At 52.5% G+C, this 23,475-nt stretch overlaps 1 protein-coding gene across 2 annotated transcripts in view; it reads left to right on the top strand.

Annotated features, from left to right (window-relative positions):
• Positions 1-21,682, top strand: part of CBFA2T2 (CBFA2/RUNX1 partner transcriptional co-repressor 2) — a 58,317-nt gene extending 36,635 nt beyond the window's left edge. The window contains exons 2-11 of one of the 2 annotated variants that reach the window (XM_082293036.1): positions 6,050-6,193; positions 9,313-9,554; positions 11,172-11,261; positions 11,990-12,171; positions 12,791-13,044; positions 13,693-13,778; positions 14,708-14,903; positions 16,229-16,297; positions 16,630-16,820; positions 19,213-21,682. In XM_082293036.1, the coding sequence (XP_082149162.1) occupies positions 6,050-6,193; positions 9,313-9,554; positions 11,172-11,261; positions 11,990-12,171; positions 12,791-13,044; positions 13,693-13,778; positions 14,708-14,903; positions 16,229-16,297; positions 16,630-16,820; positions 19,213-19,500 (1,742 nt within the window). In that variant the 3' untranslated portion in view covers positions 19,501-21,682. Of the gene's footprint in view, positions 1-6,049; positions 6,194-9,312; positions 9,555-11,171; positions 11,262-11,989; positions 12,172-12,790; positions 13,045-13,692; positions 13,779-14,707; positions 14,904-16,225; positions 16,298-16,629; positions 16,821-19,212 lie in introns of both variants that reach the window. The other variant, XM_082293035.1, reaches the window with a different exon arrangement.
• Positions 21,683-23,475: the final 1,793 nt, after the last annotated feature.

Below are 23,475 nucleotides of genomic sequence, written 5' to 3'. Positions count from 1 at the left end.
TTCCCTTGACGGTGTGATTTGAGTTTGAGCTTGGGGGAAGCTGTCTGGAAGCAGGTGAGGGAGGGAATTGTGGTGGAGAAGCAGTAAATGGCATCTTCTGGAAGCCTGAGTAATGATGCTCTTGCTTTGCATGTAGATCACCTCTCATCTGCATGCCTTGGAGAACTGCAAAGGTGCTCTACAGATGGCTTAGAGCCATCAAGGGGAGGGAAAGGCAACCTTGGAGCAGAGGAAAGATGTTAATAAAATTAAAATGTAATTCTTCCCATTTCTCAGTTCCTAAATGTGAAAAATATTAGCTTGGTGGAGACTGAAAACAGATGGTGAGCAGTTGGAGCAGATAAGCATGTTATTCAAAATAAACATTCGCCAAAGCTGGGGAGGTGGCGAACCATATTTCATTTCACCCTATTTACATTATCGGGTCAGGTTACACTGATGCTGCCTCTCGTCTGCATTCAGACGATCAACAGGGACCCTGTGATGAGCCAACTGCAGCACATCCTCCTCGCTGGGGCCGCTGGGGCTGGCATGGCTGGGCTTGGGCATTTCCCTGGCCTGTCCTCCACGATGATACATTGAGCTGCTTGTAGAATTATAGAATTGTGTGGGTCAGAAGGGGCTGTTAAAGGTCTGTCCCTCCTTTGTTTCCGTGTTTCCAATGGCCTCTCTATCCATTTAGCCAAGTTTGGCACTGCTTTATCTTAAACCAGGAACTCTGATCCGTGTAAACGGTGGGGAAAGAAGTTCCAAGGACTGTTTGTAGGAAGGGGGTATTTTGCTGACTTTTAGGTGATCTATAGTTCATGCCTCTAGTCCAAGTGCTCACCTGAGGTGTCAGGGCCAGTGGAAGGAGAGGTGTGGCTGGAGTGTGGCTGATCTCCCTTGCTCTGGGGGATGTTCTGGGATAGCTGGATCACCTTTGGGGTGTCTGTTTTTCCACTGGCTCTGGAACAAGCTCAGACCTGGCTCGTGAATGAGCAAAGAATTTTTCCTGCTGGAGCTAAGCTTGGCTGCTGTTACTGGGACAGTTCTCCAGTCTCTTGCTCTCAAGAGGCAGGTATGAATTTGGGGCTTTTAACTTTTTGAGGTGAGGAGAGGCTTTTTAGGTTATTAATATGTTCTGCCTCTTCTAGATGAAGGTTGGAAACATCTGCTTTGATTAAGCTTCTTCTTTCTGTCTGAAACCATTACATGCTTTCCCTCCTGAGACTGAAGCACTGGGCAAACGCTTGTACACAGCCTTTTGCTCAAAAAATATCTTTGTTAATTTACAGGTTTGCAATGTAACCACTTGGTGGTCAAAACTTTGCTGACAAAGTCTGATTTTGAGCCTGTTCTCTATCCTGCAAGCTGCCAAAGAGCAAAGCAAACCCTTACCTGGGCATAGCTGCTGGTGTTGCAGGGCTGGCTCACGTTTAATGTGGTTTTTCTCTTATTTCTTCCAAGATATTTCATGGTTTAACATCTGCAGAAAGCTGAAGAGCTCGAGTCTGGCACATGGGTTGGTGAGACGGGGTTCTGACTCTTTGCAGCTTATTTACAAATGACAGCTCCAGAGTCACTCCCAGGGCAGGCAGGTCCATCCTTCCTCCTTAACTCTCATGCCAGGGAATCGAGGGGGATCCTACCCGTGCATCAGGAATGGCTTGAAGATACCCACGTTCCTACTGTGGGAGCCCTCCAAACACCCAGCCACAGGCTTTAAATCCATGTCCCATGAGGGAGGAGGAAAGCTTTGCTGTCTCGAGCTGATAGCAGAGTTTAAACCTGCACGTACTCCATGTGCTCGCTCAGGGATTAAATTGTGCCCATGCAGACACTGCAGTGTAAATTCAGACAAAGCATCCACGTTTTCTGCACTGTAGCAGTGGCTCTTCCTCTGTTCCCTTGGTCTCAGCAAATCCATGGCTCTGCCATGGAATCTAGATCTTGAGCAGAATGGAGCACCTCCTGATACTGCCTTGAACTATATTTTGGACTTTGGGAAGAGGAGGAGACCATTTGTGCCTGTCTGCCTCGCTGTCACTCTTCTCCAGTTCCTTATCTTGCTTTTTTGTTCTCCTCGTGCCCTGTTTTTACTTCTTTTTCATCACTTAGTTTATTCTCTAATTGCCAAAGGAATTTAAGAATTAATTTAAATTCCAGTGTACTTGAGATACTCCCTAACGTGTTGCTGGGTTTTTTCCCTTTTCTCAAGCCCACAGGCATGAAGAGATTGATAAAGCAGCTTCTTTATGCAGTTTATAGTGCAAGTAAATGCTGGCCATTCGTCAGGGGCTACCTGTCCCAGCAACACTCTCTCTGTACTAAACACCATAGGTGGAAGACTTCTTTAAAGAACATAAACAGGATAAAATCTGTCTCGAGTTGGTGTTGAAACTGCCCCCTCTGAAATGTGCTGTGGTGCTGGAGAGCTGGGAATGCAGGAGTGGGACTTTCCTGAGGATCTGTTGAGACCCCAGATTTTCTCTTGCCATCTTGTCCCGTCGTCTCACTTTGCTCTTTCTCCTCTCCAGAAAGGAAAGTCATCAGCTGCACTTAATCCTGACATATGTTCCTTTTTAATTTGTTACGCCAGGATGGGAACTGGAGCAGCGAGGGAAATCTGGTGCACACCGACAGCCAGAGCAGAGACAGATGAACCCAGGGCCTTGCAGCATGTCGGGGAGGGAGGGAGGGCTCCAGGTGTACTCACAGCTCTGGGCTTTCTAGTCTCTTGCACACCTGGGCTCCTTAAATGGGACACATGAATATATAGGGCAGGAGCACAGCCTGGTCTGTGCCTGCAGCTGCCCGTGCCCAGCCGGCAGCTCGAGCGTCTGAGATCTGTAACTCAGCGCTGCGAAATCTGTGCTGCACAGCCCGCCACTGTTGGGAGGAGATGGAATTCTTGCATGGAGCCAAGACTGAAACAGCATCTCATTGGGTTTTGCTCTCTCTGAGTCGTCTTCCCATGTGAAATTCCAGTGTGTCTGAGGCCGGGGAGGCAGCTCTCCCACCCAGGTGTCCACGTCGCTGCCGCCTCCTTCCCTGGTTACCCTGGGCAGGTCCTGGTGCAAAGCTGAGCACATGTCACTGCAAAGTTTGGCCATTTGGCAGCCAAAGTGTCATGCCATAAACATGTCTGGCCTGCTCCTGCAGGCACTGCATGAGAAGTAGCAACAGCATTTGGGTTTCTAATCCAGGTAAAGCTTGCAAGGAGGAGTTTCGGAAGGAAAACAGTGCAATGTTTCCAGTTTGGGCAGGTGTCTTGCTCTGGTACTTGGAGCATTCAGTCATTGACAACAATTATTCTTGTTAGACTGTCATCCAAAATATGTGATGGCATTTGACTCTTTAGGTGAGTGATACAGCTGAGTGACTTGTACACGTTTCAAGGAGCATCTCTGCATCCTCCCTGCGCATCTGGAGGCAGCGCTGAAAAGCTGCTCTTGGTGAGCCAGTAAATATTTCCAAGTGGTGGAAGTGAAAGAATGAGACTAGGAAGGCAGCCTTTCTCCAGGGAGCAGCTCACTGGCTCAGTTTTAGCCCCAGGTCAACTCAAGGCTGACTCAAGCCCTTGGTCACAGCCTGGTTTGCTCACATGATTCTCATTAAATGGATGTGTTTAGGCTAAAAATGAAGAGCTTCAGAAAGATGGTTTTTATCTCCATTTATAGATGCCCCAGGTCATTAGCAGGAAGCTTTTAAATTTAACAATCCTGTTTGCTTCTTGTCTGTTGGAGTGGGCTTGGAAAAGAAGGTGTTGGTTTCTTGTGGGCTTCAGTTTTGGTGTCTCACACAGTAGCTGGTTTTATTTTGGGGTTATAAATTCCATGTGAAATTTATCTTCCTCCCTGTAAATTAACCAAATTAGTTCTGCTTTCCTAATGTGCCCTAGGAACATTTTAGGAAGGAATTGGAGAAAACTCAAGGATTTTGTGCTCTCCAGAGTACGGCAGTACCAGGTTGGCCGTGTACACCTGGGAAAGGGGGTTTCATGGGAAGAGGGAGAGGAAGAGGAGGCAGGTGGTGACAGTGGGTGCCTGGATGGTCATCACACAGCTGACACCAAGTGCTGGAGAGGCACAATTAGTGCTGTTTTGATAGAAAAATTTGGGTCATTTAGCAATGTTTCCCTTCCTTGCCTGGGTGAGGGAACCCAGACTTTCTGTGGTAGAAATACCCATAACTTTGTGCACAAAATCAGCTCTCTCACTGTTTTGCTGCATTTCTTTGGAGAGGAAAGAAAGTCAGGGGGTTTTCCCTGCTCTTGCTGATAAACTCACCTGCCTGGAATAGGTGCCTACATGTATAAATGATGCTATATTCCTACATCAATGCATGGTTATTCATCTCAACATCATATTCGTGCATGGAAATGTCAGGGAGAGTCTGCACATCAGGGTTCAATTGTATGGAAGTTGGACCACATGTCTAGTAGTTTGCAATATGGGATTAATGTAGTTATTATATGTTAAAATTAATAGTAGTTTCCCTTGGCTTCAGTATCTCCCCACTTCATGAAAGCAAAGCCTAGAATTTTTTCCTTTTCTTGAAAGCAGGCTTAGATAAATAAAGACACAAATGTTCTGGGACGTGGATTTTGTAGTGATTCCAACTCAAGTTACTCCACCTGCACTGACAGGGCAGAAAAACATGGATTTTCAGTGTGTGTCATCCCTGCTTTCCCTTCCTGCAAACAGCAGAAAGAAATGCTGGGAATAATGAAGTTCATTTGTTACCTCGCTGGCATTCCCCATGACTTGCCATAAGGAAAATAAATGAGGCAGCTCGGTGGCAGAGCAGGTGCTGGGGCTGACAGAGCAGATCCCAGGCAGCAACACGAGAGCTCAGGTGCCAGTTTGTGTCTTCCCTGCTCTCGAAAGCAGCGTTTTTGTTGTTGGGAGTCGAGAAGTAGCAGGTTGGTGTTGTATTTCAGTGCAGAAGTTTGCCACCTATTCAGTGCTCTATGGGAATGCAGCATTTAATCACTTTGCCCTGGCTCAAAAGCTGAGTTTCTTGCAGCTGACAGGTACTGGTAAGAGCTGTGGATAACAAATTAGATGGTAATGGTCCCAAGCTCAGCTTGCATGACTGGAGAGAGGTGGAAGTTGAGTTGAGCTCCCTCACAGCCTGAGCTGGGGTGCAGCTGGACGTGATGGGGACCCGGCCATGTTCCTGGGTGGGACAAGCTGCTCACATCTCATTAGTGAGTTAATTGAGCGAGAGGAGGGGCAGCTTGAAGAGCAGGGAGTGGGGACCATCATCTCAGAGGGTGATTTGTTTGGGGTCGTGGACGCTGGAGATGCTGGCAGTGCAATACAGAGCACCCCTGGAATGGGATTGGCTCCCATGGGAGCTGTGCTTTGGAGATCCTTAGGCTTCGTCTGCTTAGTTGTCTGCATTTTAAAAATCAAAAATACCCCAAAACATCCCACTTTAAAAAAAAAAAAGCGTCCCCCTATTACATGAGCACGTCTTCTCCTTTTTGTCTTGTGAATCTGATCCCAGCCACTGGAGCTGGGAGTGTGGTCACACTTCCCCTGAGCTGGGAAGGAAGCTGCAGTTTGAGCTGGTGGTAGATTAGACAGTAGAGACTGCACACAGGAGAAGGGCTGTGAGTAGCTGATATCAACTCATCTCTGCAGCCCCAGGCCCACCATTCCAGTCACTTCTGGCACAGCACAAATCCAGGTTCCCTGTTGCATGGCTTCCAGAGGCTGTGATTCCTCTGGAAAGGCTCAGCGAGGTGTGTGTGGGCACATCTGGGGAGTATCAGAGAGATCTGAAATGGGGACAAAGGAAACTGAGAGAAATACTTTGAACAGCATCTTCAGGCATGAGGGGTGAGGAGATGGAGTCAGGAGGCTGGGGTGGTGAGCACAGGCACCACGAGCATGACCCTGCGTGCCTGTCCCCAGCTCGGGGCCGTGCAGAGCGGCGTGGGAGCCTTGCGTGACTTCCCCCAGCTCTTATCTTCACCCTCACAACTGTTCCTGGCGTGCTGGGCGGGAAATGCGTGTCAGTGACTGTCACTGAGCCTTGCCACCTTCTCTTGGTACAGTTGCTGGTGAGAAGAGGGTTCCAGTGATGCCCGGATCGCCCGTGGAAGTGAAGATACAGTCCAGGTCCTCTCCTCCCAACATGCCACCGCTGCCCCCCGTCAACCCCGGCGGCCCCCGGCCCGTGTCCTTCACTCCGACTGCACGTAAGAGCCCAGTAATGCTGCTTTTCCTGGGACCAGCTCTAGCCAGGAGGGAAGGCTCTGCTCAGAGAACTCACCAGGGCTGTCTCAGCCAGGGCATGGCGGGTGGTGCTGCCTGGCTGTGAGGGAGGGGGGCCTGGGGCTTTCCTGCAGTTCTGTAATGTGTGCAGGACATAGAACAGGCTGTGTAATCCCCCCTGCCTGCTCCTACCTTGCTCCTGGTGCTGCCTTGAGTCCTTCCCTTTGCAGGTGCAGCCTTGATTTCCACCCTAAACTCCTTAAATTGAATCTTTTATCAGGCCAGCTTCAAGCAAGGCAAGAGCTGGGCTTTCCGCTCTATCTTTTGGAGGAGTTAATTCCCACTCTGCTGTATCTCACTTTGCAGACAGCATTCCTGCAGCTGAGATTAGAAAGTTTTTCTTTTTTTTTTTTAATTTCCCAGCCTTGAAAATTCCTTGCTGTCCATCCAGATTCTCTTCTCTCCAGCTTCTCTTTATAATCTTTCCTACTAAGCCTCAGTCAGTCTTGATCTTGCCCAGCTGTAGCACAGCCTTGCACCTACTTCTTCCAGCTGAGCGTTGCTCAGAGGTGACTGCATGGATGGAAAGGACCTTCAGCCTTTTCTTACAGCCTAGAAAGGGTCTTTTTCTTTCCTTCTTTAGCCAACATTTAAGCTATTTAATGTCTTTTTAAAGGCATTGTTCCGGAGCAAAGCTGCTTTACTTTGTTGGGCATGGAGTTATCTGACCCCCACACGTGGCATGTACATATTTTCCACACTCTCCTCACCCCTTTTCCCTGCACAGAGTGTTCCCTAGCTGGTTCTGCATTGCTGTGCTGTCCATAACAGTGCCTGGGCTATCTCAGAGTTCCATGCTGGCAGTGGGATTCGGAGATTTCCAGCTCCTGGAGGACACACTCTGATGTGCTGTGTGGTGCTGGCAGCAGCACTAATCACTGGGTTATCCCGCCAGACACATTGTCCCCATCTTTATGTGCTCAGGCGTTTTTAATGGCTCTCCTTTTGCTCAGGCAGAAAAAGACCATTAGCAAAGTGACAGAAATTAATTTTTCCAATGAGGATGCTTGGCATGCTGTTAAGGGCCAAGAAGTCTGAATCTGCTGATTGCAGATGACTTAATTGCCTCTTTCCAAGACAGATGAGAGATGCGACCTGTGGTGAAGTTCATTCTTGCCTTTTCCTTTCTCAGTTGCACCAGAGGCCCTTGGTCACTCGGTGGGTGTGTGACCTGCCCTGTGAAAGGCCATGGCTTGGGCAGCTGAGCTGGAGCAGTTGGAACAAAGCCATGCCTGCCTATGGATCACTAACACACGGTTGGAGAAGCAGCGAAATCTTTGACTATGTAGGACCTAAGGCAGAATTTAAGAGTAGCCTTAGATGATGACTTTGTTCCCAGGAATTTTATCATCCTGCTGCCCCCAAACTGGCAATCCCCCTGGTCTTGGTACACTGCCTGACTTGCTCCAGCACTGTGCTCTCACCTGGAAGTCGAGGTGCCGGCCCGGCTGTGTGGTCTGTGGTGGAGCAGATCCTGGTGACGTGCAGGATCAGATAACTGCCAGCCGCCCTGCGGTGGTGCCGTTGGCAGAGGGTCAGGAGGGGTGAGCCCAAAAACACAGAGCGTGGTTACGGGGCCGTGTCTAACGGCAGCCCCCACCCGACCCCACTCCGCTTCCGTGGCATCCCCCTGTCCACCAGCATCCTCTGCTCCCTCCTTGGCAGCCTTTCCCGAGCGTCCTCCTCATCCCCAGGGGTGTCTCACAGCCCCTCTTTGTCCTGAGGTATAAATAGAGCCCCTTGCTCTCCCAGGCTTTCATCTGAAAGAATAAGAGGAAGTGAAATAGAGAAGGGGGAAAGCGCCTCAGTTGTGGCTGCCGGAGAGCACGGAGCTGCACAGCCTTTGCTCTCTGAGAGGAGCTTCTCTTGGCAGCTTCGCCCCTATTTATAACCCTTTTATAGTGAAATAAATGCCTTTGTGAGTAATTACCAGAGGCCTTGCCTTTCACACAGCTCTGGTGTGCTGTGTGGAGCTGTACCTGTGGGTACATCCTGACGTCCCTGTTGCTTTGCTGCTTTGGGAGTGGGGACAGGAGTTTTTCAGGTTGCTTTGTTCCATAACAAAAGGCATGAGCTCACATTGGCTTTGCACCTCCATCCTCTCAGTGCTGGCCTTCACCTTCATCTCATTTTCTGTCTGTCTGTGAGGGCTTTCACCTCCTGGTTAGCAGGAACCACCTTTGATGGTCTCTTGTAGCCTTATCTTTCCTTGCATCTTAACTGACTCTGGTTAAGTTTCCCTCCTGTGCTCACCACGAAGGTCCAGGTGTGTGGAGCCTTTCCAGCCTCCGACCCTGGCATGCCCCAGAGTGGTTTAACTGTTCATGTACCTCCTGTCTTCTCTGAAAAACCCCTCACTGGATTCATCAGGATTTGGTATGATCCTCATGAAGCTGCAGCAGAAATTTTGGCATCTTTTTTTGCAAGTTTCTGCTCCTCCCACAGGCAAGGGGCAGCTCTGCTAGGTGGTTTCAGGGCTTCTCTGAACACCATCATTTGAAATGGTTTTTATACCTTGTGGCCCCCTTGTCAGCACTTTAAACCATAAGGGATTCAGGGCTGGGTTTTTAAGGATAAAGCCAGTGGATCAGCTCTGACTCTTATTTCCAGTTATGTGCTTTTCACTCCGAAATTCTGGGTTTATACCGAGCTGGGCCCCCAGTGCACAGCTGCTCATCAGACAAGGCTCGACATTGTGCAACCACAGCGTGGGGATGTCAACAATTTATCCTAATCCCTTGCCGAGTTCCCAAACTTCCAGCCCTTCAGTCTGTTTTGACATGCTCACCACTGACAGGAGGCAAAGTTGCAGATGGGACCAGGCTGGAAAAAACAACTGTGTTTGTGAAACTCCCTGTAAATCCCCAGGGAGGGATGGCAGGCGCAGGACAGGATCTGTCGGCCCTCCTCGGGCGAGGTGGAGCCACCTGAGCTGCCCCTCAGCAGCAGCAGCCTCCTGGCTGGAGGATGGACCCACTCAAGCACCAGACCACAGGGATGTGCCCATGTGGTGCTCAGCATCGCTTCTGTCTCCCCTTTGCAGTGCCCAACGGAATAAACCATTCCCCCCCGACGCTGAACGGGGCCCCATCCCCACCCCAGAGATTCAGCAACGGCCCTTCCTCGTCCTCCTCCTCCTCACTGACCAACCAGCAGCTCCCAGCCACGTGTGGAGCCCGGCAGCTCAGCAAGCTGAAGCGCTTCCTCACCACCCTGCAGCAGTTTGGGAATGACATTTCACCGGAGATCGGGGAGAAGGTCCGGACCCTTGTCCTGGCACTGGTGGTAAGTCCTGCACCATCCTGGGCTGCCTGGCTTTTCCCAGGTCCTGACACACAATGTTGTCTGTCTGTGTCTTTGCAAGCAGAGCTGGTAGCTGAGCAAGGCTCTGTTATGTTTGTGCTTCACGGGCAACTCAGTGACTTCTTTTTCCGTGCCTTTGCTGTGTCTCAAAAAGCTGTTGGTCCAGTGGCTTAGGCACGAGTTTGTGTGCAGCTAAACTTAAAGAAACCTGGAAGGAATTGGGCAAAGCTTTTCTGTAAATCACAGAATCACAGAATGGTTTGATTTGGAAGGGACCTTAAAGATCATCTCATTCCTAACCCCTGCCATGAGAACATCCTTCAAACCCAAATGGATGGGTCTTGCTGCAGAATTGTATCCAGTGTTTGCAGTTACACAGAATAACTGGGAGAAATGCTGTCCAGTGCATTAGACATGATACTCCACATGCTTTACAAAGGCATGGAGTGACAGGATAAGAGGGAATGGCTTTAAACTGAGAAAGAGGAGGTTTGGATTGCATATTAGGAAGAAATCCTTCCCTGTGAGGGTGGGGAGGTCCTGGCACAGGGTGCCCAGAGAAGCTGGGGCTGCCCCTGGATCCCTGGCAGTGTCCAAGGCCAGGCTGGATGGGGCTTGGAGCAACCTGGGATAGTGGAAGGTGTCCCTGCCTATGGCAGGGGGTGGCACTGGATGGGCTTTAAGGTCCCTCCAGCCCAAACCATTCTGTGACTTTGGACTGAGGCCCTGGAGCCCTGGCCAACTGTGGTCCCGTGGGGCACCCAGTGGGGCTCCTGCACTGATCTCTGCTTTTTGGCACATTTCTTTGGAGGCTCAGCAGGCACTGAAGGGAGCTAGACTGCAGCAGCCTGGAGCATTTCTGCTTCCAAGGTTGGCAGCAAACCTGAGTCTGTCCATGTCCTCAGGGTCACTCCCAGGGCTCAAGGACTCAATGCAAAGTGCTGCTGCTGCTTTTCTGTAGCATATTTAGTTGCATGGATGTAGGGTAGTACCTTAGCTTACCCTTTTGGGGAGGGAATGAGAAGTTGTCCAGGTCCCTCTGCCTGTCATTCTCAGCCTGGCTTGTGGTAATTGCTGCAAGAGATGAGTTTTGTACGTGCAGGTTATCAAATGCTACCTGTGCTGGGGTTCCCCAGCCTGAGCAGCCCCAGGGGATGCAGGGCTGGACCAGGAGAGGACCATGGTGAGCAGAAGGCTGATGAGACTCCACAGATAGGTTAGATGAGGAGAATTGAAAGGGAGGAAGGAGAGGAAGGTGTGCAGTTCTGAGCAGCTGGGATTGAAGTCTGACTCTCCACAGCCTGCCCCAGCATGCAGTAGATGCCAGCTGGGTCCTGCTGCCCTGGAGTCAGCCTCTGCCTCCCACCCTGGAGCTGGGAGGGTGCTGGGCCAGGCAGTTCCCACCCCTCTCCTAGTGCAGCATTCCTACCCTGCTGGCCTGAGCCTTCCTGGCTGCATTCAGCAGGATCCAATGCAAACACTGTCAGTCCTGGAGTGGCAGATGCCGTCTCCCTCCCAGTTCTGTTCGTTTGGAGCCATTTCCCACATGTCTAAAAATAAGAACAAATTGCCATTCCATTTCTTAATTTCTTTTCTCAGAACTCAACGGTGACAATCGAGGAATTTCACTGCAAGCTGCAAGAGGCGACCAACTTCCCGCTCCGGCCATTTGTGATCCCCTTCCTGAAGGTGACGGGGAGCTGCTGGGGCTTGCTGACACTCTGTGTGCCTGCCTGTGCCTCTTGGCAGTGTGACATTGCTGGGAAAGCTCTCCTTGCAAGCACCACAGCAATTCTGCTGGAGTCCAAGACAGACTGCAGAGAGCGTAGCGGTGGCCGTGTGGGACTGGCTGACGTTGTGCCGTGTGCCACATATGTCTGCTTGTGTGCTGGAGATAAAGGAGGCAAACCAAGCTCCATGTGGCAGCTTCTGAGCCTATAATCTTATTTGCAAATGTTCAGATCTAGAATGTTTGAAGTGCTGGCACACAGAGTCTGTCTGGGATGGTTAAATCACAGAATCTCAGAATGGTTTGGGTTGGAAGGGATCTTAAAGCTCATCTCATTCCAACCCCCTGCCATGGGTAGGGACACCTTCCACTAGACCAGGTTGCTCCAAGCCCTGTCCAAGCTGGCCTTGAGCACTTCCAGGGATGGGGATTCCACAATTTCTCTGGGTAACTAGATGCTGGAAGCACACAGTGCTTCCTGTAACACTTGGATTTTGGGTCCACCAACATCAGGCTCCTGGGAAAATACAGGTAAATCTGACAGTGCAGATACCAGGAGCTGGAGGATCCTGAGCGGGGGTCATGGGCCACAGGTGTTATTGCTCTGGGGTATTAATGAAGACCAAACCTTTTGGAACAGCTGGAAACCCCTGCCCTGCTGTAATCCAGCCCTGTGCTTGTTTTCCAGGCCAACCTCCCACTGCTGCAGCGGGAGCTGCTGCACTGTGCCCGTGCTGCCAAGCAAACGCCCTCCCAGTACCTGGCACAGCACGAGCACATCCTGCTCAACACCAACACCACATCTCCCGCTGACTCCTCCGAGCTGCTCATCGAGGTCAATGGCAACGGCAAGAGGCACAGTCCAGACAGGTGAAAACCAGCTTTTGTCACTCTGCTCAGTTGTTGAAGTCGTGACTTTTGTTTTATCTTTGCTGCTGACAAAGCTTTAAGCAGCATCCAGGATCTTATCACTCCCAACAACTGTTCTGGCTGTTCTAAGACTGCAATGACTGCTCCTACTGCACTGTGAATTCAGGTTGGGTTCCTCTTTCAGGCAGGTTCTGTCCCAGAGGGACTTTTGGGTAGCACTGAAAAGCCTGAGCCAGAGAGCTGAGCAGTTTCCCACCTCCAAGGCAATGAACGGAGGCATTGGCAGGGCTGGGAAGGATGTGCTTCATTTTCACCACGTTTTATTCCAAGATAAAAGTTGTTATGCAATTATGTGGAGCATGCCTCAAATTTATAAAAACTGTGAAATTTTAATTTGGTCATGCTCAGAGAGATGAATCACAACACTCAGGCATCCTGAACCCTTTTCTTTGACGGGGTCACTTTGTGCATCGCCTCACAAATTGAGTGCATTTGTTTGAGCTCTGCATTTACCCCCGGTAAAATCATTGCTGCCCAAACCCTGCTGATTCCAAATCTGCATCGTTGAGTACGTTTATGGGATGCTAAGGAATGCCTGTCTCTGCTGATGTGATTGCAGGAGGGAAGACAGCAGCTTTGAGAGGGAGCCGCTGCCGACAGAGCCTCCGGCCAAGAGGGTTTGCACCATCAGCCCCGCGCCCCGGCACAGCCCTGCCCTCACCATCCCCCTGATGAACCCCAGCGGGCAGTTCCACCCCACCCCACCGCCCCTCCAGCACTACACCTTGGAAGATATTGCCACCTCCCACCTCTACAGGGACCCCAGCAAGATGTTGGAGCACAGAGAGATCCGGGACAGGCACGGCGGGCTTGGTGAGAAAGCCTGGAGGGTTGAGCTTTGGTGTTGGTCTCTACTTGGCCACTTGTACCCAGAGATGTGGGATGCTGGGCATGTCCTCACAGCAGAGTCTTTGCAGGGAGTTCAGAGGAAACAACTGCCCGTGGGAAGTGACAAACTGGAAGATTGAGAGTTTGTATTTCCCTGTGTGAAGGCTGGAGTCACTGAGGATGAGGAGGAAGGACTTGATGTGTGAGTTGAGTGTAGCCAACCCAGCAGGCAGGAAGAGAGGGCAGGGAAATAGAAATTAACTTTTCCAAGATCTCCAAAGCAGGAGAGTAGAGATTGACCCCCTGCCCTGTTTCTCCAAGGGATGTGTGGGAGGTGCATGATGTGTTTCCAACAGGACAGCGTGAATCACAGGCTCTGAGCTGCTGTGAGTTTATAACAGGAGAACCAGCTCCACAAGCAGGTCAGAGCTGGAGCCACAAGTGGATTGTAGCACTTCCCAGACAGGGATAAAAAAGCACCAGCGTGGAGTTGCCCCTGTAGAGCTGCCACCTTGAGATGTGTTTTAAAATCCGAGCTATGTGGAGCTGGAAAAAAGCTCTTTATTCTTGCTTTGGGGCTGCTTCTCTCTCCATTGGTCCATCTAATCCCTCTGTGGCCGTGGCTTGTTGCAGGATTGAATGGAGGCTACCAGGACGAGCTGGTGGATCACCGCCTAACAGAGAGGGAGTGGGCGGATGAGTGGAAGCATCTTGATCACGTAAGGAATGGCAGGGTGTGTGGGAAGCTCTGTGGGAAGCAGCAACCCAGTGTTCCACCAGCTCCAGTTGGTGATTTCCTTGTTGTTGGTACCGTATCCAGGCTCTCCTGGTGGCTGGTGGAGGAACAAGCAGGTGGATGGTGGGGAGGGCTGAGAGGAGCTGTAGCACTTTCCTGGCAGGTTTCCTCTGCCCATGGCCAGTGGAAACTAAAATCGGTGTGGATGAAGTGTCTGGAGCTGGGGAGCTTCTCCTGCAGAGCATGTGGCCAGGTGCTGCCATGGCTGGCTGAGCAAGCAAACCCAGCTTTATCTCCACGGGGGTCTTTTCTGCCGCAGTCCTGGCCAGCACAAGTGCACAGATGTGCTAAGTGCAGTAGGGTATGGACTCAGAAAATTAGTAAACCTATCATTACTGTATTTTAAGTTTGGGTTTTTTTTCCTGAGGTGCCAGCCTTTTATGGACCAAAAAAGGCACCAACAGCAAGACCTGGTGCTTCTGGCGGATTTTATGCTGAGCTTTTTCCTTCTGAGCAAGGCGGCTCATCCAGGCACTTCACTGCTGTTTCCTTCCAAGAGATGGGATTAAAATTCGGCTTTGATCATAAATGCAGAGGGACCTCATGGTCTAAAGCTAATGGGTTTTTGGAGGGGATGGGGTTCAGGTGGAGCAAAGGCCCTGTAGCTGAATATTTGGAGTGAGGCTGTGACTGTGGAGCGCTGGCACCAGGATCATAACCAACCCTAATCCCATAGGAAAGTGGTGGGGCTTTCCTCTCCACTTTTAAGAGCATGGCCTGGAGGCATTTAGCCACCTCTTGTGTGTGACCCCCACTTTGGGGCATGGCACCATCCCAAATCCTGCGAAATCACCCTGGGACGGTCCCTCCACGGTGAAATCCGGGCTGACTGAGGACCATTTCCTCCCGCAGGCCCTGAACTGCATCATGGAGATGGTGGAGAAGACGCGGCGCTCCATGGCGGTGCTGCGGCGCTGCCAGGAGGCCGACAGGGAGGAGCTCAACTACTGGAAGCGGCGCTGCTCCGAGACGGCCGAGCCGCGCAAGGCGGGCGCGGAGCTGCTCAGCCGCCAGCACAGCCCCGCCAGCGCCGACTCCGTGGGCAGCGGTGAGGAGGGGGCTGCCTGCCACGGCTCTGCCAGGCAGAGAGAGAGGATTAATTATGCCAGCTGTGGGATGAGTTTGGTTGGGCGCTGCTTAAGTGTTTTTCTCAAGGCTTTGAAGAGAGGGAATGCAGGGAAGCAGCTGTTGGCAATAGCTAAAGGCACCTTTGCTCATGGTGGAAGGGCCTCTTCCTTGTCACTGCTGCCCAAAGTTGATAAATCTGGGGGTGAAAAGGCAGGAGAGAGGTGTTTGTCTCCACCACTCTCCCCCTTCCAGTCCCTCTTGCCTGAAGGATTTTAAATGTCAAGGTCTATTTATTCTAAAAATACCAAAGGCTTTTGTAAGTGTAATAGCTACCTGTGTTACTAATTCTGTTTTTTGTATCATGAGTCAACTTTATCAAAGCAGACTATAGTTTCCCCCTCCAGTATGCAGGGGTTTGACCCCATACAAAAACCAAGTCTAAAATGCTGATTTATTTAAATGCAATTCTGATTTCCATCCAAACAAATCTGCTGCAAATCAAGTTCTGGGGAAAAAAAACCCTCCGATTATTCAGTAATAAAAATGGATTTCTTCTAGCAAGAATAAATGTCAATTTGATGTATATTCTACTTGTTTGTAAACAAAATATAGAGGGAATCCTCCTGCAAGGAATCCAAGTGCCCCTGGCTCCAGTTGCCACAAAGCCTGAGGAGCAGTGGGTGTGTGTGTGATGGTCTGGGGGGCACAGCCAGCTTTTAGCCCTTCTATATTTAATATATCATGACTAATACACTTCCAGCCCCATGTTGTTAAAGGTGATGTAATTAAAAAATGTTATATAACTTTGGAACACTGTTGCTTTCTCCCCTTGTGGGACCTAGGGATAATTTTCATCTCTGTTGCTCCTGTGAGAAGGTGCAGTTAAGCATCAAGCAGCACCTCCAGGTGTCTGGGAGGACAGTTTGTTCTGTTCAAGCCTTTGAATTGCCCTGGGACTGGGAAGTGCCGTGCTTAATGTAAACTGCTGGTCTACAGATTGATGCTCACAGCCTCTGGACAGTGCAGGAGTTGGATAACATACATTTATAAGCATTGCCTGTTGCTTTAGAGTACCAGGAGATAGGTTATACAGTGTCATAAATTATGCAAGGTGCTAATTGAATGTTCCCATTTATCATCTGAGTGTTTGAGGAATGGCTTTAACCGTAGGGATCCTCTGCTTTGAGTTTTAGCTGGTCAATCCTTCCCTGCCCCGTGACATCCTGAGGTACCACTGGGCACGTGAGCGGCAGTTGAGCGGGATGAGGCTTTGCCAACCTTTCCCTGTGTCCCTTATTCCAGCAGATTCCCTGCGGGAGTTCAGCAGCAGGTCGGGGACGGGCTACGTCACTGAGGAGATTTGGAAGAAAGCCGGTGAGTGTTTGCGGTGACCCCGGCCGGGCTCCTGCCGGATCGCTCGGGGTAAACACAGATGCTGCGGATTTGCTGTGCAGAAACAGCAGGAGCCCAGCTGCAGGAACGCCCTAGGATGTGCACATCTGGCTGCCAACATCCCCACCCTGCCTTTTCCAAAGGGCTCTGCTCCTCTGTGATGCCAGCGGGGATCCCGTGGGACTGAGCCCGGCCTCGGCACTCCCGGGAGTGGTCGGGGTGCTGGTTCTGGGAACGCGCTGCTGGAACTGTGTTTCTGTGGAAGGCTCCCCCTGCTCCCAGGACGGGTGGGTGAGGCTGCTCTTTCCTTCCAGAAGAAGCTGTGAACGAGGTGAAGCGCCAGGCCATGTCGGAGGTGCAGAAGGCGGTGGCCGAGGCGGAGCAGAAGGCGTTCGAGATGATCGCGTCGGAGCGGGCGCGCATGGAGCAGACCATCGCCGACGCCAAGCGCCAGGCCACCGAGGATGCCTTCCTCGTCATAAACGAGCAGGAGGAGTCCACCGAGGTGAGGTGCCAGGGGACAACCTGGGAAAGGGCTTTCCAAGGCTCACAGAGTCTCCAGGTCAAGCCTGCAGGTCCCCCCACCCCCTTTCATAGAATCATAGATCTCACACAATGGGTTGGGTTGGAAGAGACATCAAAGATCATCTCATTCCAAGCCCCTGCCATGGGCAGGGACACCTTCCACTAGACCAGGGTGCTCCAAACTCCATCCAGTGTTCAACACATTTTCCTTTTGGAAGTCTCTCTCCAACCAACAACTAAAGCAATGCACCAACATCATAAAACATCCTTTCTAGGTTTTGCTGGCAGGGAGTTCTCCCTAAACAATGTCTGTGGACACGTGTGTGCAACCACTGGGCACCCTGAGCTGCACCCAGTGTAATGAGCAGGGATTCTGTGGGGTTGAAAGAGGTGTAGAAGCAAAAAGAAAAGGATGCTGGTGCATGCAGCAGTTTAGCTCAGAAATTATGGTGGGGTACTTGATGTTTGCAGAAAAGGAATTGCCGTTTGTGGGCTTGAAAATAGGGCAGGGCAGAAGCTGGGCTGCAGGAGAAGCTCTTGCACATTCCTGGTGGTCTGTACCACACTTGCATGTTGGAAAAGGAGGGATGGCTCTTGGTTTGTCATAGCCAGTGACAGGTGCTGAATGGGTGTCTCAGAGAATCTCTTTCTACTCTTCAGTCACCAATTACCCTCCCTGTTGCTTAACAGGAAGCTCACTTGCTAGAGCTTTTGGGATTTTGGGCAAGGGGAGTCACATGGTTCATTCCTGCACTACCACATCCCATCCATGTGGGCTTTACTCCATGTTTTAACTTCTCTACACGTGCAAGAGCAGAGGGTTTGTGTCTGTGGAGCAGAAATCTGATGGGACCATGCTGTTCATGTCTGCTGGGATGTGGGGCCAGCAGGTCCATCCCCTCCTGCTGGTGGGTTTCAGCTCAACTGGGCCTCAGGAAAGTTCCATGGCTGGAACCATGGAATAATTAGGTGTCACTCCAGAGAATGATGTCCATACTGCAATTCCCCATTAAATTGCTGAAGGTTGAACACACCAGTCAATAAACACATGATGGGAGTGGGTGGAACTGCTCAGGAAGCCATGGAAGGAATGAGGCAAGTAGTGATTTCTCCATAGGGGAATAGCAGAGGAATGTCCTCCTCCTCCAGCTGTGCTGAGGAGCACTCTGGGACCTTGGGAGCTGCTGAGCACCCTCTGTGCAAGCCCCAGAGCCCTTGTCTAAAAGCTGTCCTGTGTTCTGGCTCATCTTGTAACCTTTGCAACACAGTTGAAAAACACTTGAAGTGTAAACAGCTGTGAAGCAGTGACCCAGTTTTCCAAGAACTACCACGGCCTTTGGTGTAGGGGCTTTTTGGTCACAAGTCCTGCTTCCCCTGGAAGGTGGAGGAGCCTTGGGGACACACAGGCTCTGGAGCAGCTCACTCCAAAGTGAACCAGTCGGGTGCTTCACTGCCAGCCCATAAACCATCACCATGAGCTGGTGGCTCCAGTGCTGAGCCTGGCAGTGGGAATCTGACTGCCCTTCCCCACAACAGGGCTGCCTGGTACAGCCAGCATCTCCCACCACCCCGCTCCCACAGCTCTTTGCTGGCACTCACAGCAGCCGTGTCCCCACAAAGGCCAGCTCTGACAGAGGCTGCGTTCTCACAGCTGAGCTTGCCCTCCCCAGTGTGTGTTTGCTACGCCCTGGTCCAGCTGCAGGGAAGCTGCTCCGCCGCTCCTTCCCCTCCCCGGAGCAGCTGCAGCCGCCGCTCCGGCGCTGGCCCCTTGCCCCACGCTCCGAGGGAAGCGGTGGCACGCCGGGAGCCACCAGCTGACACCTCTCCCAGCGGCCAGAGGGGCTTTGCTCCGCTTCCAGATTGAAGCTCGGGCTCTGGCAGTGCTTCCACCTGGCTGGGAGGCTTTCAAATGAGCATTTGCTTTTCCAAATTGGCCTGCTCCAACCTCTTGTGCAGCGAGGCAGGGTGCGGAGCAAATGGTGCCTGTGCAGCGCGCCGTGATCCCCGCAGAGAGTGCTTGGCTGGGAGCGAGACCAAAACAGAGCTGCTTAAAACAGGAAATAAAAAGGCCCAATAGCAGCATCTGCAGCGTGTTTTTCAGTCCATGCCTGCTGTTTCCTCTTCATTCGGGTGGGTCTAGGGGAGAGGATGTGCCTGGAGCAGTGTGACAGCGGCTGTGGGCAAAGAGCAGTGGGGGTTAGAACCGTTGGCAAAGAGCTGGGAAAGAGCAGGAATTAATGGATTGCTCATTTTAATATTCCCAAATCTGGGCCTGAGGGGATGAACAGTCCCCTCCAGAGCTGAGTCAGCACCATCCTGCAGCTCTTAGGAAAACTAAACCCCTTTCAAGCGCGGTGTCTTTGGTCTTGCAGAGCTGCTGGAACTGCGGCCGCAAGGCCAGCGAGACGTGCAGCGGCTGCAACATCGCCCGGTACTGCGGCTCCTTCTGCCAGCACAAGGACTGGGAGAGGCACCACCGCATCTGTGGGCAAGGCCTGCACGGCCAGAGCAAGCCCCTGGCCCTGCCCACGGGCCGGGTGGCAGCAGCAGCCAAGAGCCTCGATGGCATCCCCAGCCCGGCCCTCGAGAAGACCTCGGCGACCACCTCGCGCTCCTCCACCCCGGCATCCGTGACAGCCATAGACACGAACGGACTCTAGGAGGGAGGGTTTGCTTCGCTCCCCTGGATGAGTTCCCTGGGTTTTTTTAAGCTGAAAAACGCCCCACAGCAACTGCTATCACTTGGCATATTTGTCACAATCATGCTGCCTCCTCGGAGCGCCGACACTCCAGCTTTGCCCTCTCGTCCTGCCTTTTCCTTTGTGGCTCGTGAACTGGGGTGAGCCTCACCTGCAGCATCTCTCTGCTCCTCTCAGGGGGACACCAGAGTGTCGTCAGGGCCTGGGGGACACTGGGCACCTGCTCAGGGGACCTGGATTCAGGGGAGGGCACTGGCACATGCTGGAGATGCTGAGAGTGTGGTGCCCAAGCAGGGAGCCCTGTCCTTGTGGCATGCTCAGGCTTGCTCCCCAGGGTGTCAGAGCCACCACTGCCTCCTTCAGCCACCTTTCCTCCATAACATCCATCGGGTTTTGATTCATCCCAGACAGCTGTGCCTCAGGTGGCCGTGCCCAGCTGGCTGTTGCTGTGAACAGACCAGAGCCAATTTCCCAGCAGGAGCATTTCATCCTCTGTGCAATGGCAAAAGCTGAGCCCACTTCTGCCTCCAGGCTGGCAGCTGAGGGTTGCAGAGAGGGAGGAGAGGATTTGTCTGCTCTAAGACAAGTGGCAGTGGCAGGGAGGTACTGCTGGATGGCCTGGATTTCATCCTGTTCTGTGGTGAGACAGACAGTTGGTGTTTCCTGGGTGGGGCCTGTGCGGGGGAACACGTGCAGAGCAGAGCTGGGCTGGGTGCAGGTGCCCTTTCCACCTGGGGGCTGTTGTTTTGCTGTGCAGAAAGTGTTTGGTTTTTTCACTGCCTGGAAGCTGCTGGTTTGGGAGTTGCTGCTGTTGTTTTTGAGCCCAGGGACCCTCACTGGTGTGAGGGGTTATTTACAGCCAGCGCTCTCCACACACATTGGCCAAAGTGGTAAAAGAAAGGCAGCCCTGGGTGTCCTGTGTCCATCCTTACCCCAGCCCCAGGGGGTTCCTGCGGTGCTGCAGCCAGAGGTGCCCAGGGCTGTGCCTCCACCTTCAGAGATTGTCCCAAAGACACGGGCTCGGAGCGAGGTTCCGTGGGGCTGCGGGCACAGCCTGGGAACGTCCATCCACAGCAGAGCCCCTGCTGTGCTGTGGAAGGAGGGACTGCAGGGACTCAGGGCAGTGCAGGCTGTGATCAGCACAGCCCTGCAGCAGGGCTGTGGCACAGAGGGTGGCAGTGGCACAGCCCCTGGGATGGGGGGGACGTGCCCTCCAGGAGCTGCTCCCAACTCTCACAGCCACACACAGGAGCTCCAGAAATCCATCTCTTCAGCAGAGCTGTGTTTCCCTGACTGTGTGTGTGTGATGCTGGGCTGGAGCCCAGTGAGGTGAGTAATTCCCAAGTTATTTTTGATCACTTTTTCAGCTGGAATAACGGAGCTGTAACGAGTCGTCACAGCGCTGCTGGGGGTGAGCAGGGGACCTGCTGCTCCAGCCCTGGCCCCTTGGGAAGGCTCCTTGGGAAGCTGCTGTTGTGGGATAGAGCTGGTGATTCCCTGTCTGCAAGGTTTTATTAAAAAGCCACGAGGTCTTCTGGTGTTGCAGACAGCTCCAGTGGCCCTGGGGATGTGTCCCCTGTGTCCCTAGGAATCGGTGCTGGAGCCCAGCTTGAGGCAGCTCCCAGTGGGGGTGGCACTGGAGCCACCCTGACCTGCAGCAGCCCATCCTAGGGGTGTTCACCCCAGGGCCTTAGGAAGGGATTTCCTGCCCTAAGGGGACAGGGACACATTTGGAGCAGCCTCAGGTCAATCCCACATGCTTGTGACGTCCCCTCCTCACCTGCAGCCCCTCCTCGTGCTGTGGGTCCTTGGTGACAGTGGCAAGGTGGGGTGGGAAGGGGAAGCAGAGCAGGGCTGGAAGGACTTGCTTGTAAATAGATTGTCTTCCATAATTCTCATGCGACGTTGATGGCCGTGTATTAAAATTAACCCCGGTGTAAATGAATGAAATACTAACAGTCATGATTAGAATGATTGCTTCTTTTTTTTTTTTTTTTGTTGTTGGGTTGGTTTTTTTTTTAAACATGGAATGATAAATGTGAACTTGGGGTGTGGGAAGACATTGGGTTGAGGTTTCTATTTTTTTTTTTTTTTTGACATTTAATTCTGTAATAGAAATTTGTTACTTCATTCCTGTGCATAACTTATTTAATGTCCTGTATAAAGGAACCCAAACTGTTACAGATGTATTTAGTTTGTTCTACTCAAAAGTAGTCAATAAAAAGACTATATTCATCCTCCAGCTCCCCCTTCTCTCTGGGAAGGGGCAGAGGTTTTCAGCAGTGCTCAGAGATTTTTGGGGAACTCTGCCACACCGTGGCTTTGGCCTTGACCAGGGGACTTTTAGGGACAAAAATTGCCTCCCCTGTGGTGGTGATGCTGTGGGCAAAGCCTGGGAGCAGTGCAGGCAGAGCTGGAGTTCAGCCCTATCTTCAGTGCTGTTGGATGTCTTTGAGTTTATAGTTCAGTGTGTTGTTTTCTGAGCTTTTTATAAGTGTTTTTTTAATGTGAGCACAGAGCAGCCTGCAGGGTGCTGGCACAGCTGGCTGTCACTGCAGCCCCATGTGCTGTCACAGCTGGCTGCCACTGCCGGCCCTGTGCCCCCAGGGATGCCCCCTGCACACGCTGTGGCTTCACCTGAGGATTTTGGTCTCCAGGCTGCTGCAAACATTAATCCGGTGGTGAAGAAACCCAAAACCGAGGAGTGAACCCCACATGGAGCTGGGGAGGCAGTTCAGGAGTCCCAAAGCAGTGCCTGCTGCAGCTCTGCCTCTGTGGCTGCCCCGGGTGGCCTCTGTAACCCCCCTGGTTGTGCCCTGGCACAGCTCGTCCCTTACTGATGGCCCACGGTCCTGCCGTGGCTCCAGCACATCCTGGGATCCCTTGGATGTCATTCCCAGGGGCAGGATTGTGGCCCTGGGCCCAGCAGCTGCCCCTGCACGGGGCTGGAGCCACTTCTGCTGTCCCATGATCACAGCACGTCATGGCTTTGGCCAGGGGCAGCAGCGGGGTTTGAGAATCAGGTCAATAATTGGGCGTTTGGAGGATGGGTCCCCATGGGCACAGGGATGGGCTCTTCTCCCCCTGCCCTGGGAGGGGCAGTTGTGATTTGGCTCCCAAGCCTGCCCTGGGCTGGGATCTGGCAGTGCCCAGCTGAGCTGGCAGCAGCAGCTGCTGTTCCTCCCCTCCTCCAGCCAGGATCACCCCTGATCCCATCTCTGCTGGTTGCTCCTGGCTTCAGCCAGGTCCCCCCCAGCACCCCAAACGCAGGAAGCTTCTGCTGGAGCAAAACAAGTACCCTAAAACCCAACAACCCCTCCTGTGGTGTCACCCCCTGGAGCCAGGGGTGACACAGTGTCAGACCCACCCAGCACAGGGTGGACGAGGTGTCCCCAGGCTGGAGCTGCACCCACTGCCCCTTCAGCCACAGATTTTACTGACTGCACCCAGGAACTGGGGGAGAAACACTCGAATGTTTCTGGTGGATCAGCACCCACAGGGAGTGGGAAAAGAGCTTGGGGGGGTGGTAGCAGGTCCCAGGTGAGTGAGGATTGAGGGTGCAGGCACCCATGGTGCCCCACACTGGTGCTGGGGACAGGCAGGGGCACGAGGATGACGTTTTCCATGCCAGGAGGGTCCCTCCTGTGCCCTGGCAGGCCCTCCACACTGGTTGTGACAGTGCATTTTACCCTGGCTCAGCAGAGGATCTGCTGCTGCAGCAGCACCAAGGAAAGCCCCAATGCAAGCCATGGAGCAGCTGGGATCTTCTCCAGCCTTCCCCCCTCCTTTAGTGCCCCCCTACCCCAGACCCCTCCCCATTAACTCAGCTCCACCTCTGGCAGCACTGCCCGGTGCCAATGCTGGTTTATGGGAATTGAGGGAGCAGCAGAGCCTGGAGCCACTCTGGCCTCAGCAGGGAGTGGGATGTGCTGGGGC

The sequence above is a fragment of the Coloeus monedula genome (assembly GCF_965178545.1).
Source record: "Coloeus monedula genome assembly, chromosome: 17".
In the NCBI taxonomy this organism is placed as follows: Eukaryota; Metazoa; Chordata; class Aves; order Passeriformes; family Corvidae; genus Coloeus; species Coloeus monedula.
The sequence above is the reverse complement of the archived record's forward strand: the minus strand, read 5'-3'. Positions and strand labels throughout refer to the sequence as shown.